This window comes from Silurus aristotelis (assembly GCF_946808225.1).
Source record: "Silurus aristotelis genome assembly, chromosome: 4".
NCBI lineage: Eukaryota > Metazoa > Chordata > Actinopteri > Siluriformes > Siluridae > Silurus > Silurus aristotelis.
This window is the reverse complement of record NC_139577.1, coordinates 23,910,175-23,931,383: the sequence shown is the minus strand read 5'-3', so window position 1 is coordinate 23,931,383 and position 21,209 is coordinate 23,910,175. Positions and strand designations below refer to the sequence as shown.

Here is a 21,209-nt window from a genome sequence, read left to right as displayed (position 1 = left end):
CATAGATTTTAGTCAATAAATAAATCCCCCATTTTCCAAAGTGTAGTTTGTGACAGCAACAGTTAAAAAACCTGAGTGAAAATTTATCTAGGTTGTGTATGTAACCCTGGTTCCCAGAGGGAATGAGATGCTGCATTAACAACACTTTGGGAACACCTCTGCGTGACCACACTATGAATCATGTGTGTTATCTGTCCAATGGAAAGGACAGCGGGGTGACATCATGACTATGACTATGGGAAGCTATAAATGCACATGCAGTAGAGATAGCTTCAAAGAGGGAAGAAAGCACTCGCAGGGATGCAGGGAATGTGGCACCGAGATGCAGCGTCTAATTCCCTTGGGGAAACAGGGTTACATACATAACCTAGATACATTCCCCTTGACTCCCACTCCCCTCTCTCTTGAGTTGCAAACAGGTCCACGTGTGCTCTGTAAAACCTCCTCCGACCAAAGGGCGTCTGCTCTCGGGTTTAGGTGCCCTGAGATGTACAGTATACTTCCCTTAGTGAGAGCAGCTTCCCTTGTGCCCACAGGAGGATCAGTTGTGCCAGCTTGTAAAGAAGGCGAGAGAGCAGACTGATGGTTGATGTAAGAAGCTGATGGTTGATGCTGGAAGCACGGCCAGCATCTTCAGGAAGTTGATGTGCCACAAAAGATGGGGCACATTTCAGAAACCTAGGGCAGAGCGGCCACTCATTAACGTTAAATGATGAAAAGGAGCTCTCAACATGGGACCTTTGACAGAAATCCAGGTTTCTTCCACATGTCCACCAATCGTCTAAATCTGAGCTGGAGACTTGTGGTTAAATCCCACACCACATCTTGCTAGATGGTCCTCTGTACTGGAGAAAGCACACTTTTCCTGGCATTTAGTCTTAACCCAAACTCCTTTATGTGGGTAAAAATGACATCTAGATGCGGATTTGCCTAGTGTCCGATTGAGCTAATATAAACCAATCATCAATATAATTTAGTATGCGGATGACCTGAAATCTCAAAGGAGCCAGAGCAGCATCCACACACTTTGTGAAAGCAAGAGACAAGTTTGAGTTTTCAGGCTGCCAAATAGTCTGCTAAGGGGATCAGTTTCTCGAGACTGACCTCTGACATGCCTAGATCAGCTGGAGCAGTGTCCTGAAGCAGTTCTAGAGGCCCCATGGGAGGTAGTGAGCCCCCCAAATCTGCTACGTTACCGGGCGGAAGCTGAGGTAGGCACTTGCTGGGGACCACTGTGCCCTGAAACAACAATCATGGCAGGGTTAATGAGATGATCTCCTAAGAGCACTGAGGAGAGGTGGGCACCGTGTACTGAGGTTCGTCCAGTACGATGGCCCTCTCATCCCTCACCTCGGAGGAAGAAAGGTGGAGTGCCCCACCCTCTCTGCAAAGGGGAAGAAACCGCCAAAGAGCGGGTTTCTGAACCCTGAGAGAAGGTACTGTATATGCCCATCTCCATTCCATGCCCATCTCCATTCCCATTGCCAGATCCATTTGCAAACCCCACAAAAGCGACCCACAAACTGTGCCTACACCCCATGATAAAGCGGGGGCTAGGAGACACACACAGCCTGAAAGGTTGCTTTTTTCCTTTTTCTTTTTTTTACCTTCTTACCAGCACTTACCTGTCCGAAGGAAAAACACAGAGACACACAGAGCACTTCCTGAACAGCGCATTCTCACCCCACATCGTCACATATTGACGCTGTGGACGTTGCGTCCGAATGCCGAAGGTACCCCCTGTGCTTCGCTTTTCAATGCAGATCGCTGTCCTATACACTTAATAATTTATTATCTATCATAATAAGTGTAAAGGATTAATTAAAAAATTTCGAAAAATCCTGAAGATGACCGTAACCCTAACCCAAACCCTAACCCAAACCCTAACCCTAACCCTAACCCTAACCCAAACCCTAACCGTAACCCGCAAATGGGGTCCCGTCCATCTGCGTCGAAAAGTGACGCGAAGGGTTTCCCGTCCCTCTATGTCGAAAAGCGACACGAAGGGGGTACCCTCGGCGTCGGATGTGGATGCCGTCGGACACAACATCCACAGCGTCGATATGTGACGATGTGGGGTGCGAATGTGTTGTCCTGAACAACAGAAGCTAGCGCCGTCTCCACTGCATATGCATTCATAGCTTCCTGGTCGTTTTGTCACCCCTCTGGTGACATCAAGCCCTTCCATTGGACAGATTACACAGTGTGGTTATGCAGAGGAATTCCCGAAGCATTGTTGAAGCAGCTCCAGTTCCTGAAGAAGAATCTTACTTTGGACATATTCACCTATATAGTTTTTCAGGATGTGGTCTTCAATGGTGCCTTCAATTTTTGTCTTCTCTGTACAGTTCGAAACGCAAGTGACAAATTACAGTTCAAGCTTGTATATCAGTTGTTCCCCTCAGTTTCATGTTTGACACAAATGGCAATACGATCACATTATTGTATAATTGATTTATTTCCTGAAAAATACAGTCATGATTGTATTGTGCTATATGCAGATATAAAATGTGAGGCTTTATAACAGCTGTGGCTTTTTATATCAGCCAACAATTGTACACTTTACTTTATTATTCTTTATAAAAAGTTGTTAGAATGTTGTCTTAGATTAATTATTCCTGTTGAAATGCAGAAATCTGGTGCTTTATTTGGATCTACTATATATACATCTGTATATACATTCTGCTGGTTCATGGGACATTACCTCCTATTGTGACAAGAGTGACATTGCATACACTTATGAATACTTCACCTTAGGGAAGTGTCCACGCACGACACCCTGGTGTGCTCGCAGATATGTACTTGTAGGAGGATAATCAGCCCTAAGCTGGTATCCACTTAGTCATGTCTCTACAGACCCCTGTGGTTCCCAGCACAGCAGGCCTTCTCTCTTATCCTCACCATTATCAGGCTCATACACTCATTACCCACCATAGGGGGGAGAGTGTGTTGTGTGTGTGGTGTGGTGTGTGTGTGTGTGTGTGTGTGTGTGTGTGTGTGTGTGTGTGTTTGTGTGTTAGACAGACTGTATTTGAAGGTGACTGTTTATGCAAGAACAAGGCAATCTATGATGTGTGTGTGTGTGTGTGTGTGTGTGTGTGTGTATATTTGTGTGTCTAAGGCATGTCTTATTTGTGTGTATGGTTTGTGTCCATCCTTTCTTTGTTACAGTAGCTTTTGGGTGCATTTGATATTGTTATTAGAGACTAATGTAACAGAATTAAATACATGCTCCCAGTTAAATACTTGTTTCGATTGATAGCTTTTAGCTTCGTTATCTTCTTAAATAATCAGCTGATAACTGTCACCCTATCGTCCCCTGCATGATAGCTACATATTTAAACCACTATATACTGGGTGTAAGATACCACCAGTTTAACTAGTATTAGAGACACTATATACATTTAGACTGTTAAGACACACTGAATATACATTGCCCCGTCCAAAAAAGTCACACACTAATATTTCGTTAGACCTCCTTTAGCTTTAATTACGGCATGCATTCGCCATGGCATCATTTCAATAAGCTTCTGCAATGTCACAACATTTTTCACGTCCAGAGTTGCACCAAAATCTTGTACTGATGATTCCTTTTACTGTACACTAGGCACTAGGCACTAGGCGCGACAGTTCATCCGCCTCCCTTCTTACCCTGATGTACCCATCACTCTGAAACAGGGTAAATCTGGACTAATCAGACCGCATGACCTTTTTCCATTGCTTTAGAGTCCAATCATTATGCTCCCTAGCAAATTGAAGCCTTTTTTTCTGATTAGCCTCACTGACAAGTGGTTTTCTTAAGGCTACACAGCTGTTTAGTCTCAATCCCTTGAGTTTCCCCTTACATTGTGCATGTGTAGATGCTCTTATTTTCACTATTAAACATAGCCGTGAGTTCTACTGGTCTTTTTAAGATTTGATTTCACTAAATGTTCAAGTGATCACGATCATTCAAGATTTATTTCCAACCACATTTCTTCCTCCAATTTTTTAATAATGCGTTGGACAGTTCTTAACCCAATTTAAGTGGTTTCAGCAATCTCCTTAGATGTTTTCTTTGCTTGATGCATGGCAATAATTTGACCCTTCTGAAACAGATTCACATCTTTTCCATGACCACAGGATGTTTCTTCTGACATGGTTGTTTATGAAATGAGAAGCTACTTGCTGTATCAGTTAGGGTTAAATAACTTGTTGCCAGCTGAAACATAATCATCCATGCAGGCTCTTACCTTTACTTTTTTGGATGGGCAGTGTATATCCATTTTCATTAATGAATATGAATAAGGAAGCAAAGTCAATGTCTAAATATTGCTGAATAATAAATCTCTGTTTTGATATTAAAAAGACACAATCAAATAAAAAATGTTGAAATGTTGGTTTGTAAAAAGAGAATTAGGCTTAGGGAAAACATTAGCTATGTTCACCAGGAAATATCACAGACAGGCACTAAATAAATAAAATAAATATGTAGTTGTTCCCCTGGTGGTCTAGTGGTTAAGATGCAGCGCTCTCATCGCTGCGACCCGGGTTCGATTCCCGGTTAGGGAACCATCCCCAGCCACTCTTAGTGCCGGTCCCAAGCCCGTATAAATTGGGGAGGGTTGCGTTAGGAAGGGCATCCAGCGTAAAACATGTGCCAAATCAAACGTGCGGAGGATCCGCTGTGGCGACCCCTAACGGGAGAAGCCGAAAGAAAGTTTTATGTAGTTGAGACCAGTTCTGAAATATAAATACAAATAGTAGCATTTAATTGATTATATATTTTTTTTAAAACACCACTAATATACTATATATCTAAGTTAAAAAAGAGATTCATTTACAAAAATATTTTTAAGGTACATATGTACATGTAGCTATTTTCACAATTGAATATTTAAAATGGCTCAGTTTGAAGCTGCTTCTCCTCGCTCTGTACCTGAAAGTCAACTTGTGTCTCATTTACATTTTAGGGTTACTAGTAAGCATTCCCTTTAGTCACTTATAAGTCTGCTTACTCAAATCTTCAAGCATTGAGAAAAGACATTTCTGACACTGTGAGTTGCCAGAAATAATTTAACACCTTGGCAGTTCTAAATGTGTTTGGCCCTCCAAAACTGCAGTCTGACATCCTTGATCTATCATATAGCATTATAGGACAACCTGAACTGAAGTTTGAGCTGAAAGTGTAGGAAAAGCATAATCCCTAAGCCCTCCTGCCACTCACACACCGTCCAATCTTACAAACAGTCTGCTTATGTCATTTCAATTCACAGCCTTTCTGTCAGCTGCTGTCAGCAACTTCTTCCTATCAGTACATAGCAAGCTTCTTTTAAATAATCCCAGCACATTGCTGTCTTGCTGGATATCTAATTAGGCTAGCATGTTTTATTTCTGAGTACAAAGTGAATAATGCTGCCAGCAATGTTGTCATCACCTTACCATCACTTCCTTGTTACCATCTTTTTGTCTTTTTGTAATCATTTCCATTGCTTGTCATGTTGATTACATTAAGTGAAGAGTGAAGTGTCTATATATATTAATGTGTTCTTCCAAGTAGGAACGCATGGATATTACCCAAATGTTGATTATCTTTAAGATTTTTTTCCAATACCAGCATATACCCCACAGTGACATTAATGCAAAATTCAACTAAACCTAAAACCTAACACAGATTTAAACAAGTTGGTAAGAAAAGAAAAGTGTGCATCTGACAATGCATGTGTGTGCTTTAGTGTGTGCTTGTGTGCTTACTGTATGATTTTTCACTGCCTATAGGGAGAATCTTATGAACAAGTGGAAAATGACAGGTTCCCCTCCAGTACTCACTGTGCGGTCATCCAAAAGATGCCCAGGAAGAGCAGATTGAGATAGAGTGAGAGGGAGAAAGGGAAGAAGGGAGTTGAGAAGGGTAGATAGGGAGATGAAATGAGTGTGACCTGGTCTGTTCTTTGATCTCTGTCTGCCTGTAACCACAGATCAGAGCTTAAATACACACATGCAACTGACACAATTCTCTCTCTCTCTTTGCTTTCTCATTTGTCCTTTATACTGTTTACCATCTTACTCACTCACTCACTTACTCACATCTTACTCCATCTTACTTAACATTTTCTGCTTAATTCGGTGTTCAATAAACCACTTTACAGGAGCTCATTTTCAAGATGGAAAAATTCCAGCAAACGCCTGAGATAAAGACTTGCCCATCCCATTGCATGAAAATATTGATGAGGTGATTATGTGTGGTACAGCACAGCCTGAAGCTATTACCACCTGATGTTGATTATTTTCCAATAACAACACATCCTGACGTATTACATTTTCTATATAATAGCAATTTGCCACTAGTATCAAAATTAATACTCATCCTTTAATATAGGATATCATTAGAGATTACACAAAATAGTGTGATCAAACACACAAAAAGTTAAACTGATTCCAGCTGAAAAGAAGGCTATGGTAACTGTAATAACTTCTCTTTAAAAACAGGGTGTGCAAAAAATGCATCTCAGGAAGCACAGCATAGGTTATAACAGAAGAATTTCACATCTGCACATTTTCACATTCTATTCATGTCAGTCAGGAACAATATAATGAGGCTATAGTAGGTACATGTTTTATCAGAACTGTAATGTAGATGACAGTATATGGCATTTTGTTGCTAAGTACATGTATTGTGTTGTGCAAAAATAATAAACCTGCCTACCTACCTACATGCATACACACACAATATGGACATATGTTTGTTGACACCTGACCATAAGATTTGTGTGTGCTTTTTGAACATACCATTTCACATTTAGTCCTCATTTGCTGTATTATAAACTCCACTATTTTGGTAATATTTTGGAATGTGGCTTTGGAAATGTAGCAATTAATGTATTCAAGAAGTTCATGTACATAGGTTATTACTATGCAAATGACAATGAAGTGGGATTAGAGTATTTCAACATGCTTTTTATTAAAACTGTTTGAATTCCGGCCGATCAAAGACATTCAAATTATTAAATTAAAATTATATTTGTCAGTTACATATCCATGCACAGTATGACATGCAGTAATATGCTTTATAGAAAACATCTTCTAATTAACCATCATTGAGATTATTAAGACTATTTATGTCATGCTATAGGATGCTATGGAAGTACTGGCAGAGAACTATGAGTTCATTGAGAGTATAGGTCCCTGTCTGGGCTTCCGGAGAGCTGCATCTGTACTGAAGAGTCTGCCTGTGCCTCTACGCAACATCAGTGACATTGAGAGACTTCCCTGCCTAGGACCAGAGACCAAGGCAGTTATACAGGTAGGGGACTGTAAAGGTCTCTGCAGTTTTTCTGCAGTCACTCACATGTTTGTAGCCCATCTATGTGAATGAGTACGAAAATCGGAAAACACCTTTGATTAAATATTCTTAAACATTTTTCATTTGTGGAATCTTTTCAGTAAAAAAAAAAAATCCATGAACACTTATATTATCACAGAATAATTATTTGAATATAATAACTCACATCCTGTTTTTCACATATCCGTGATTTTCAACTATTCTTGTTATATTGTTTAAAATATTTATATTAATTTATTAATATTACTAATACATTCATTTGATCTGAATTGTAGTAATAATTGGATAAATTAGAATCCAATTGAGTGTTAGAATAGAAAAGAAACCTTAACATTACGGAAAGGTATCATTCAATCCATTTAATTCAGCTTATCAAACCTCTTGGTTAATTAGTTTAATACTTTAATAACAAATAATAACTATGATTACAGCAGTTGATAGTACTTGATACAGACTCTGATTTACACAATTATCCTGTCATTAAAATAATAATAAACCCCAGACCCTTACTTGAACATCACAGTCCCCTGGGGATCTCTGTGCACCACCTTGCAAACTACTTGTTGGGGGATTTGTAATGATTCTGCATTGTTTTTTTCTGATATTTTGCCTCCTCCTCCTCCTTCTTTCTTTTCTTCTTCTTCTTCATCATCATCAGGAAGGTGGTAGTTTAGTGGTTAAGGCATTTGTATCTGAAGGTCCATGAGTTCAAATCCCAGTCACACCAAACTGCTACTTCTGGCCCCCTGAGCCAGGCCCTTAACCCAATAGCTACTCAGTTGTCTGAATTATATAAATGTAAGGCGTTCTGGATAAGGGCATCTGCCAAATGACATAAAATGTCGTCATAATTTAAACATATTAATGCTGTGACCAACATACTGATCGTGTGATAGAGGCAGAAATGACTTCTTCAATATTGCTTCCTGTATGCATTTTATGCATCCAAGACAAGTACAATTTTTTCTTATTTGATTAAATCTACATTTCAATATAACATACTCAAATCTTAGCTAGAAAAACGGTTTTTATTACTAATCCACAAATATGTAATTCCCAATATGAAATGAATGAAATGAAATTAAAATATTATTATTTAACAATATTGGATCAATATAAATTTCAAGAAACTAACAAACATGTCATAGTCATATCTTGAGCACTCTCTCCATTCCTGACTATCTTGATGTCTGTACTGATTCCCTTCTACTCAAGCTTAGGGCTTCCAGCTGTAGCAAAAAAATCAATAAAAAATCAATTCACTGATCAGATCTGGGGTCAGCAGAATAGCCTTTTCTCATCGCCTGACTCTGCAGAGCTGCTAAAATCTCAGATACCCATTAACACTTGCAATTGGGAATTCACACAAGTTACATAGAAATGGGTAAAGCCCACTTGAGAACAAATATAATCTAGTCTTAGAACAAGGTCAGATAATGTACTGTATGTATGTTTGCATGTGTGCAGATGCTTACATACTACAGGTAGAATGGAGTCCAAACATCTAAAACTATATAGAAAATCCAGGATATTTTGGAAATAAACAGTAGATTTTTAGAAAACAAAGAATGTTGAATATCTTTATATATATTCATTCATTCATTCATTTTCTCCCGCTTATCCGTAATCCGGGTAGCGGGGGCAGCAGTCTAAGCAGGCCCCCACCTTCGACTGCTGCCCAATCCTCACAGCACCGTCCCTTACGGTCCCTCCTGCAGGTGGTGAGCCCACAGGAAGGCGGCCCCACGTCACTCCGACGTCACAGGCCTTGATATTTCCCTCGTAAGGGACCCATCTCTTTATCTTTATATATAGATTATTTTATTTAATATTAAGGCTTCTGCACTATTTCTAGCTTCCTATTTAACTATAAACAAATGTGTTTATTAGTTAATTAATTGATCACATTAACTGCATTGTATAAAAGGTTAGATATTCCTCATATTTAATCTCTTCTATTGGAGCTTGTGTAGAGATGTGACCAATAAGGATTTGATTTTAAATGAATCATAAGAATTTTCTTGGAAGGCAATTTAAGCTTAAGTGCAAACTCATTAAATCAAAATGTGGATGTAGCAGATACTATACATTTATTGCATTTGGCAGACAACCTTATCCAAAGTAACTTACAATTATCCCATTTATACAACTAAGAAGATAAGGGATTAGGGCACTGCTCAAGGGCCCGGCAGTGGCAGCTACTGAGATTTTATTCATGATTTTCTTATAAGTAGTCCAACATCTTAACCACCGAACTACTACTTTCCTTTTAAAAATCTCAAAGTTAAAAAATTGAAGTTTATATTTCAAAGATTCAAAAGTTTATTATTTGTAAAGGAAATTGCATAAAAAATATCTAAGAACATATTTTCTTTTCAATTTTAGAGTCAAGTAGGTAGTTAATGCAAAGTTTTCCTATTTTCCATTGCAGGATATCTTTGAATGTGGATCATCCTCAAAAGTTGAAGAAGTATTAACAGATGAGAGATACAGAACTTTGAAGGTTAGTCTCTGAAAAGTGAAGGTAATAATTTCTTTAAGGAGAAAAAAGAAAAACTCTACTTATGGGGGTTTTGAAGGGGGGCAGGATTCAGAAGCAGATGCTCTTGCAAAACATTTATAAAACAAAAGTTGAAGTTAAAGATTTTTTTACTTCCTATTGCCTTATGAAATAAAAAAAGACAAGAATTGATTTTTTGGCACTCTATCACAAATATGTCTACTGCATGCCTCACTAATTTCAATATACAATACATTTTAACGACATTAATTTGTATGTCAGATTTCTGTGTGTGTGAGTTCATGAAACCTGACACAATCAAGTAGCAAAGCACTAAAGCTGTACAGCCTGTGGGTAGTGGATATTAGTTAAGGAGCAGCATTCCTCTTAAGATACAGCAGTGGCATGCATTGCTTGGACTGTATAAATAATATTTTCGGTGTACAACAGATTTTCACCAGTGTGTTTGGAGTTGGACCTAAGACAGCAGAGAAATGGTATCGCAGAGGCCTGCGTAGACTGGAGCAGATCACCTTTGACACCAGCATTCACTTAAACAGGATGCAAGTAGCAGGTAGCACATTTACCTGTCATTATCACAAAGTAACAAAAATGGTCAAATAGTAAATGCTAGTATATCAAGTTAAAATATATTTTTGTTGAAGTTATTTGATTCCTATTTTTTTGTATGGTACTACATTTGAGTCCTGTAAAATTATTATCTTAATATATATTATAGATAGACATAGATTTTAAAATCATATTGCTATTAAATTTTTTTTTTTTTTAAATCAAGGTACATTTATTTTTTCCAATTTAAAAACGTTAACACCAAACTAGTAAACACAGTGAGAAACAGACCTTTGACATGACAGTACCGAAATTAAAACAAAAGCACACTAAGAATTAAGAGCAACCGAAAGCAAAGCTGAGATGCATGCCAGGGAAGAGATTTTGTGATGCTAATCTTGATTTTAAATAACTATGAGAAGGCACGAATTCTTACATAAGGCCTAATCCGAACATGCATTTATTACATAACTTCACCGAGTTATGAATGAGGCAATATTCTGCAAGTTTTGCTCTGCGTACCTATTATTTGTTGCTTTGTTTTAGAAATTTTGAAATGAAGCCGAATTACTCAAGCAAAAGTAAGTCTTGAAACCATGTCAGAAGAGTGATGAATGTCTCTATCAAAATGCCATTCATCATTTGGCTGTCACTGTGTTAATACTGGCTCTGCCATGTCTCTCTGTTTCTCTGCAGGCTGTTGTTTGTTCCTGCTTCGTTAAATTGCCCAAAGCTGTATTGTGTGACTTAATTTCCTTTGCAGTTTTCATCTGTACCAGTATATGCTTCTTTCTTCTCTGAGACATTTCAGTCTTCTCCTTGAAAGATGTGCACAATGCCCTGTATTAAGAGGCTTCACTGACAGACCATTGGCTGGCTGTATACACGCTCAACACACAGACCTGGCGCCACATGGGGTTCTCACTGATACAGATGGCTGTGGGTAGAAGAGATAGAGAGAGGAGCAAAATGCCAAGGCTTCGCAGCTCTCTAGCAGCAACACAATGAGAACACTCCGTCATCAGTCAGGCAGCTAAAAAGGCCAGCTGCCCAAAGGCCACGCTCGCTTCCGTTATGATGCTTTTCAGAGTTATGATCTGATCGTGTTATTGCAGTTATAAAAAATGTTAAATTGCCTGACCTGCTACAAACAGGTGGTAGATTTAAACACTGCATTCTAATTTGGATTTCTAATAGAGGGTTGTGTTGTTAATTGCTGATTGTTATGAAAATCTGTTGTGAGGTGAAAGTTTAATGAGGCTCAGGTTTTTACTGCCACTACACAACTGATGTTTAATAGGCAGCTGGGGTATTTTTTTCACACACACAAACACACCCACCCACACACATACAAACACACATTCAGACACTCATTTGCAACCTGCTGGCCTATAAACAAGCTTGTTCCTAAACAATTATGCAAATTGAGTTGAGGAACTTTGTGGGAAATATACAGCGTGCCTCAGGTGTGCTGCACAGCACAATATATTGGGTGTTTGCTTGAATAGATCAGAATTTCTCCATCTCATTTTTTAGGCAGTGTGAGCATGCAGAATTTCTGCTGGAAATTAAATTAACTCCAGTCAGATATGATGAGACATCTGTAGTTAAAGTCATACCAGGACATCTTTCTACATGGAGCATGATATACTGAATGTTAATCATTATTCTGGTAAATATAACACTTAATACATTTAAAGGGGCAAATTAGCTTAGCATAGTGTATTAATAATGAACTTGATACTGATGAGCAAATATATCTAGTGGCAATTCAGTACAAATGAATTTAAACTTAAATGTTTTGCATTAAAAAGAATGGTAAATCTACTGCTTGTTATTATGTGCAGAATGGATTTAGGTCCACAGAGAGAGAGAGAGTGTGTGTGTGTGTGTGTGTGTGTGTGTGTGTGTGTGTGTGTGTATGTGTATATATATATATATATATATATATATATATATATATATATATATATATATATATATATATATATATATATATATATATATATATATATAAAGAAAGAAAGAGAGGGAGTGCATTAGAGAAGGAATAAATGGGTATAGATGATGGCTGGGATTAACTGGTCTTTGCTGTAATAGAGGTTAACAGCATTTCAGAGGCATTTTCAGCCACAGAAAATAAATAAATAAATAAAAGTACTCAACTACCAGATGGAGGAAATGAAAATGACTGGGCCTCACCCATAAACTACAATAGACTCAACTTTGTCAGTGATGCTTACATATGAAGACTTTAAAATGACTGTAGTGCTAATAGGAGATACATAATTAAGATAGTTGCTTTTGCTAAGTGCTTTAGATTTGAAAACAAGAAACAGCGTGGAGGAGTAAAAGAGCTCAATTAGAGCTAGATCAATCTCTAAAGGAAACAAAGCAATAGACAATCCTGTATGCGGCTTAAATTTTGCTCATCTGAATCATTTTCCACTGATTCTGCTGATGTTCATGGAGTACATACAGTATGCTGCGCATTACACTTTCATGGGAGCCTTTCTTTTTTCTGTTTCGGTGAGCAACACGTTTTTCCACAGATATTCATAGTACAAGAGAAGTGCTCACAAGCCGTACCACCCGCTGTTTTAGGATGGCTGCTGATCTAATTGTAGAGTTAGTGAATAATGCTGTTACTTAAATGCGTAATTAATTTTTTTGTTCCCAGGATTCCAGCATTATAAAGACATCTCAAAGCCAGTAAGCAAAGCTGAGGCTGAGGCAGTGGGCCGTATTATAGAGGAGATCGCCGGCAGTTTCAATGGTGATGTCACTATCACTCTGACTGGAGGCTTCCGCAGGTAAGTTACACAACGCATCAACTTACAGTATAAAATCATTCCTCAGAAAATGATCGAGAATCAATCATAATTGTAGCTCTTTCTCTGCATTATCAATCCCAACCCCATTATGAATTTATTATCAGGTCTTTGATGGACTGCATCACACGTGACAGAAAACCATGATTTTATCTTTGCTATAGACTATAGACGTGAATATCCTTTTTTTTCTCTCCAAACAGTTCACTGCAGCAAAATTGAGGACGCTAATAGTGGCACATCCACTCTTAGGAGTGCATTTGTTTCATTATTGCTCATTTCCTGACCAGTGATTTATTGTTAATACAGTCACAAGCTTCATATTTGCCATTTTGGGCTTAGCCCAGTTTTTGCCCAGGAGCGTATTTCACATACTTTATTTCAACACTTGTTTCTTTGGTTTGGGACTTGTACTATGCACTGTTAAATACTGGAAGAAAAAGTGCTAAAAAAAGAAGAAATGTTTTAGCAATTTTTTAACAAAATTCAACAAAGAACTCTGATTACAACAAGTAAGTGTGAACAAAACACTAAGTGCATTGGACTAGAAAGCTTAGGTTAATAACAGCTGCGATCAGAACTCTCTGAACTCATCTACAGTTACAGCTGATTTGGGTTCTAGGGTTAATAAGTTTCTGAAACGAGATATATGTTTCGGTTCTGTATTATTCTGCCCTGGACCATTTAAAATGTCTTTTAGATGCAGGATTAGAGCAGTAGTACATATAATAGTATATAATGTCGACATTAACAATTCAGTGAAAATACATTTGTGTATAAGTTTTGGAATATTATTCAAGGGCACTATTAGAAAACATATATGACATTTTAAATAAATTAATTGTACAAACTGTATAAACTATCATTTTATAACTCACATAATGAAACCCTGACAAATGTACATTGTTCACACACATTATGATTTCATAACCTGAGCTTTGGATCTTGTTGTCACATTAAGTTATGCACACGATTTTGACAGCACACGAAATAACAAAAAATATGAATAATTCATGACTGGTTCACGTCTGTGTTTTCACTTCTGTCTACACTTCATGCTTTCTTTCACTGTCAGTACAAAATATAAGGTTATTTCTAATTTATAATACAGAAATTAAGATGTGCTCTATTAAGTAATGTGTAGGTTTGTAGCCATTTAATGTGGGTGGAATTCAATTTGTAAAACTGAGGACTTTGCATGATTCATGTAATTTATATGACCAGGATAATTTTTCCTATCATGATCATGACTTCATATATACTGTATATATCGTAGTATAGTATAGTATCAGTGTTATAGTATAGTATATGCTTACTTCACCTTTACATTCTGTCCATGCATATTATTTTCTATTAGCATGAACTGTATTTTTTATAATAATACAAAAAATGTTTTTAAAAGCAGTAATCTAAACGTAACTGAAAAAATAATAAACTCATGAACACTCCAGACAAGAAACCCTGGCAAATCCTGGAAAGCTCAGTCTGAATGTAGAGAATGCTTTCCATTGACACACTGGCATAAAATTTGAACTTAATTTGCTAGAATGAGTTGCCAAATCTAAGTATGGCCAAAAAATTTTAAAAGAATTTTGGTAGACAAGGACACAGAACACAAATAAATGTGAAATTGAGAAAGATTGAATACAAAGTCTGAATAGGGTAAACTAATTTAACATGACAAATACTGGGAAAATATTCAAGGAAGTACTAGGAATTGCCAGCGCAAAAGCATATGGATGTTTAGGGCTGTGTTAAGGCTGTTGTGTTGTGTTTGTTGTTGTTTTACGACTTATATGTAATGTTTGCTGCTTTGTTATTCCTGGTGTGTAGTTTTTGTAATACATAGTCCTTTCTTTATGTGTTAGGTGGAATTTATTTGGCTTTTGTGTGACATGAAGATACAGTACTTTTCTGAGAAACAAGTCTAATTAAAGTAGTCAGAGAACTGCACTATTGTGAAATACTATCAAATTAAAAACAGAGAAAATATGATCTTTTCAAACAGTATGAATAAGGCTACCAGGACATACAAATAACTGCTTCTGTAAAAACATGCTTAAAACAAACAAACAAAAAACATATACCCATAAAACTTTTAAATCTTTTCATAGAAAATGTATGTTTATTTTGTCCCCCCCACCCCCCGACTCCCAGAGTAGGCTAACAGCAGTGATAATCTGCTGTAGTTTGGTAGAGAGGATGATAGTAGCTAGCACCTACTGAATTTGTTTTAGTGTATGATTAGCTTTTTTGTTTTTCCTAACCTAGGTAAAAAAATAATAAAATAAAATAAAACTGTATTCCAGTAATCCTCCTATTTTGGGGCTGCCTGTGTGGATGTATTTGTGACGTCACAATACCATCATAGTGGTAAATGGATCATATTATTTTTCATACATTTTTTAAAATGTTGTAATTTTATTGTGCCATTATTTATATAATGCTTGATTAATCCATGTACCATGTTATTGTAGCGCAGTATGAAATGTTTGCCCAGCAGGGGGCTCACACTCCTTCTCTTTCTCTTTCTATATACAAAGAAACCTAACAATGTCCTGCCTAGACTTAAAGCAGGTTTGCAGCAGCAGTAAAAAAAAAAAAAAAGAAATTTAGTTTAAACTGATTGAAAATATATGATAAGTTGCTTTACATTCCTCTGACATAAAGGGAACACCAGTGTAATATGAGAAAGGGTTAATTCGACACTATGTTACACAACTGTGTTACTCTGCTGCAATCTGCAGTTTTAGGTATTATTCCATTGCAATCTTCTTAGTAGATAATATCAATTAAATTAGCAACTTTTGGAAAGGATTTGAAAACAATATACTTAAACTGCAGTAAAGAGGATTATTTACTAAATCGTGGATTTAGAGCAAAGATGGTATTGATGACACTTTTCCTGTCAAAATCAAAGAATTTCTATTTCTTTCTTTTTCACTGGTTCTGGTTAGTGCTGTTATTTAAAATATCATTGGATTGAGTGGGTGGGTGGGACAGAAAACAGAAAGATTTAAGAGGGGCACAGACACCCAAACTGGTAGTTACATTTCTTTCCTGAACTCTGGGTGTAGTCAAATGTGTTTCAGCCAGCAGCTTACCTCTGATTGTATGCTATTAGTGAAAATGGAAAATAGGAAAGAGGTACAGGCAGTAAACAATCTAAAATACCTAATAGGCATTTATGTGTATGCAAAATAATTAGAAACTAATTGAGACCAAATATGACACATTCACTGAGCACCTTATTAGGAACACTCATGCTGCTCAGAAAATCTCAATTCCTTGTGACACGAATAACACAAGAAAATGGAACCTGTCCTTTGAGATTCTTTTTCTTTCTATGTTGAAATGATTTTATTGGATCCAGTAGGTTTCTATTCTATTAGTGTTCTATTGGATTCAGATCCAGTCAGGGCTAAGGCCACTGAAGAACATTTCATAAAATAACTTCAAACACTTTTAAATTGACTTAGAAGACTTTATATTTTGACATATTGGAAGATGGCAGAGAATTGTTGCAGTGAATGGATGCACATGGCCAACAATAAGAATATTCAGATGCAAGCAATGATTGATTTGTATTAATGTTGCTCAAAGACCACCAAGAAAACATTTCCCACACCATTATACCATCTCCACCAGGCTGGATTGTTGGGTCCATGTATTCATGCTAATGCTACCATCTGTGTGTCACAGCATGAAATCAAGATTCATCAGGCCAACATTTTTTTTCAGTTTTCAACTGGCCAGCGTTGGTAAGCCTGTTTCTGCTGGAGCTAAAGTTTTCTTTTCTTGGCAGACATGAAAACTTGTGATCTTCTTCTGTTGTAGTGATTCACCTTAAGGTCTATTGTGCATTCTGTGATGCTTTTCAGCTCAATACAATTGTACAGAATGGTTCTGAGATACTGCAGGCTTTTTGTCAGCTCAAACAAGTCTACCTATTCTCCATTTCTGTTCTGACATCAACAAGGCAATTCCATCTTTACAACTGTTGCTCACCAGCAATTTTTTTCATTATATTCCTCCTTTCTGGGTAAACTCTAGTGACTGTTTTGCATGGAACTACCAGGAGGTGAGAATAAAAATATAATCATACTAATAAAAATTATAATAATAAATTTTTATACAAATATAAAAATACTCAAACCAAAATCGCACTAATAATCATGCCTAGGTCAAAATCTTTAAATTCACAGTTTACTCTATTCCAGCATTAAATTCACCTGAATTTCCTGGCCTTTACCTGCATGATTTTTTCATTGACCTGCTGCCACCTGATTATCTGATAAGATAATTGCATGAATGAGTAAGTGGACGGTTAATTGTAATAAAATGGTCCATGAGTGTATACTGTAAGTGTTAAATTCAGTTTATACTAGCTACTGATGGAGCCTATCTTACAGTGATGGGCTGTGTGCACTTTACATCTAGGCAAGGTGTCCTACCTGAATCAGTTTTAAATCAGCTTGTGCAGTTTGCTTCAGTAATTTGCGAGCTCTGAAAGTGCGCTCTCTGACAATCCAATCAAAGGATGTGAAAATTTTTTTAGACACCTTTTAGAGGGCCTTGAAGTAAGCTTGATGCAACATAGATTGTTAGCAACAGAAAGCCTGCAGTGTTCACAGTGAGGCAAGCTCAAGGCAAACAGATACCTTTGGCCCCAGCAACACGTGATGGTTCATATCTAATTGGCTAGAAACTCTAACCATAATTTACACTTGGATTCACTGCTCCTTGAGGCAGTGCACATGGTAGAAACGCTATGAAATGAAGAGAATAGACTATTGTGAATAATTTATTACATATTCATGGACAAAAATACATTAAATATAAGTTAGTTATTCTGATAGACTTTAGGCCAGCAGAAAAGGCCTTGATGGCCCTTATGGCCTGCCACTGCTATCTAATTAGTTTGCTAAAATTGTTGCTCAGTTTAAAAGAGATAAATAGTAAAAGTGTCTACATAAAAAAGTCCTTAGGCAGAGCATTTATGTCGAATCATGAACATATAGTTTAAAAATATTTCTAAACGGGAAAACAAGAAGACAGAGGTGCAAACAACAACAGCTGCAAGCTTTGGCAACTCAAAATATGTTTTTCTCTTGCCATCCCTGAGAAAAAGAAAAGCATGTTTTTGTGTGATGCTAATGTGTGATCCCTAGTTGTTTGTGTGTGCTCCTCAGGTGTTTAATATTCGTTCCCCAATTTCTCAGTTGATAAAATTGTCTAAAATGGAATGAATAAAATAAAACAAAAGAAGTGAAATTCTATTAAGGTTGTACAAAGCTATAATATATTAATGTCTCTAATCTTCAAAAATGACAACTTAGAACTTAACATTACTGCAACTTTTAACTTCTACTCTAATTCTACACTGATGTTCATTAATACTTGAGAGACATATCAGATAATCTCTAGGGACTGAGCGAAGGTGGGTTATTTGTTTGACCATTTGTGTCAGTTAGAAATTGGGAATAAACAACCACATATGTACTATCTACATACTGATACTGATTTGTCTACTGGGCATAAAAAGAATCTGCAAAATGTTTATATGTATATATATATATATATATATATATATATATATATATATATATATATATATATATATATATATATATATATATATATATACACAGTACAGACCAAAAGTTTGGACACACCTTCTCATTCAAAGAGTTTTCTTTATTTTCATGACTATACTATATTTCATAAATTATATACATAACAAAAAAGTGTGAAACAAGTGAAAATATGTCATATTCTAGGTAGCCACCTTTTGCTTCGATTACTGCTTTGCACACTCTTGGCATTCTCTTGATGCCTACTTTGAAGAACCTACAATATGACATATTTTCAGTTCACTTTTTTGTTATGTATATAATTCCACATGTGTTAATAGTTTTGATGCTTTCAGTGTGAATCTACAATTTGTTTATAGTCATGAAAATAAAGAAAACTCTTTGAATGAGAAGGTGTGTCCAAACTTTTGGTCTGTTCTGTATATATATATATATATATATATATATATATATATATATATATATATATATATATATATATATATATATATATATATATATATATATATATATATATATATATATATATATATATATATATATATATATATATATATATATATATATATATATATATATATGGTCCCCTGGTGGTCTAGTGGTTAAGATGCAGCGCTCCCACCGCTGCGACCCGGGTTCGATTCCCGGTCAGGGAACCATCCCCAGCCACTCTTAGTGCCGGATAAATTGGGGAGGGTTGTGTTAGGAAGGGCATCCAGCGTAAAACATGTGCCAAATCAAACGTGCGGAGGATCCGCTGTGGCGACCCCTAACGGGAGAAGCCGAAAAGAAAGTTTATATATATATATATATATATATATATATATGGATAGGATTACCTCCACCTCACATTGCTAGTATAACCATGTTACTAATCAGGAGAGTGCATCTCATTTAATAAAAAAGTAGCTTGCAGTCTGCTGTTGGTCAGAAAACACTAATCCACCTGACACTTATGTTTCTGGTATATGTTATGGGTATATGAGATCTGAATAATATGAAGTTTCACCTTTCATAAACCCAGGAAGAGGAGCATCTAATGGTAAGATGCTCTAAAGCACATGTTTAAAACTTAAGGCCCCAAGTTTAATTCAGTCTGCACAAACTAAATAAAATTATAATATTGAAATGGTCTCTAGGAATCTATTTTCACACTATCTAACATTCACAGCAGATATACACCTGCAGTGACTGCCTGTGTCCTGCACGCACCACTGTACCACAAGTAAATAATTTTAGTAATTAAGAGCAGGATATAACATTGAATTTATTTGATGTGCAGTTGAGTACAGAATGATGGACTGGACCTTTTGTGAACATCACAGTGAAGCTAATGTGCAAAACAATGATATATACAGTACACATACTGTATGCACAAGGCAATCCCCCCCCCCCCCCAAAAAAAAAAAAAAAAATAAATAAATAAAAATAAAAAATGTAATGGAATTAACTAGCTGTTATCTGAGCCTGTCTGATCTTAATCTGGCCCGTCTGAGAGTGGCTGAGGTACTCTGACTGTAAATAGTTAAAAAAGGTGTTCCTGATTATTCACTGTGCTACTGATTATTCTATATACAGTTCATTATTTTTATTCAGTCCCATAAGGGATCACCTCAAATTTCTCTGTGCCAGCAAATTTGGTTTATTATGAACTGGCTGATCACTCAAGTGGAGTAAGTTAATAAACCTTAAGCTCGAAGCTGTTTAGCAAGATATTAAATCTAAGCTGGGATTTGAATCACATCAGCATTATGATCAGTATCATAGACCACTTACAGGGTTTTAGCACAGGTCTAGCAGGAGTAACACTTTCTACATTTATTTTCAGAAACAGCAGAAACATTTAACACCTCCAATATAAGGTAAGAATATGCGAGCTACAAGTCAGACAGCAGATTATGCAAATTAGAATGCTTTATTTCAAAACTGGCAAAAAAAAGATCAATATTAAGCAAAATGTGATTTACAAAACAGCCATGACTTCTGTCCTGGCACATACTGTAGGTGATGGAGTAAACTAAAGACTTCATGGAGTACATAAATTAGTGAAACACTAATGTGTTTTTTATACAATATTGCCTTCCCAACAGAGTTTTTGGATGAAAATTACTCTTAGTCCATGACCCAGCAAAACAATATAAGTATTCATTCATTGTAATGACTTTAAAGCACCTTTGTAATTCACTAAGCACATCTGCCATGTAAGGTAAATGAAGCCATGATGCACAGTGGATTGATGTTTGAGTTCCCATTAAAAGTATCATTTGAAATACCCTTTTTGTTATGTGAAAAGACCCATCTGACAGTGTTTTTAAATCTCTGCTCAATGCAACAAATTTGCTCAAACTAAAAGCTGAAATATTATTTATATTTAGAAGTATAATTTGTTTTCC

At 36.5% G+C, this 21,209-nt stretch overlaps 1 protein-coding gene across 2 annotated transcripts in view; it reads left to right on the top strand.

Moving 5' to 3' along the window:
• Positions 1-21,209, top strand: part of dntt (deoxynucleotidyltransferase, terminal) — a 129,474-nt gene that overhangs the window by 25,022 nt on the left and 83,243 nt on the right. For both annotated transcript variants that reach the window (XM_083538407.1, XM_083538406.1), the window contains 4 exons: positions 7,112-7,282; positions 9,753-9,824; positions 10,272-10,395; positions 13,072-13,204. In XM_083538407.1, coding sequence (XP_083394533.1) covers positions 7,112-7,282; positions 9,753-9,824; positions 10,272-10,395; positions 13,072-13,204 — 500 coding nt within the window. The remainder of the gene's footprint in view (positions 1-7,111; positions 7,283-9,752; positions 9,825-10,271; positions 10,396-13,071; positions 13,205-21,209) is intronic.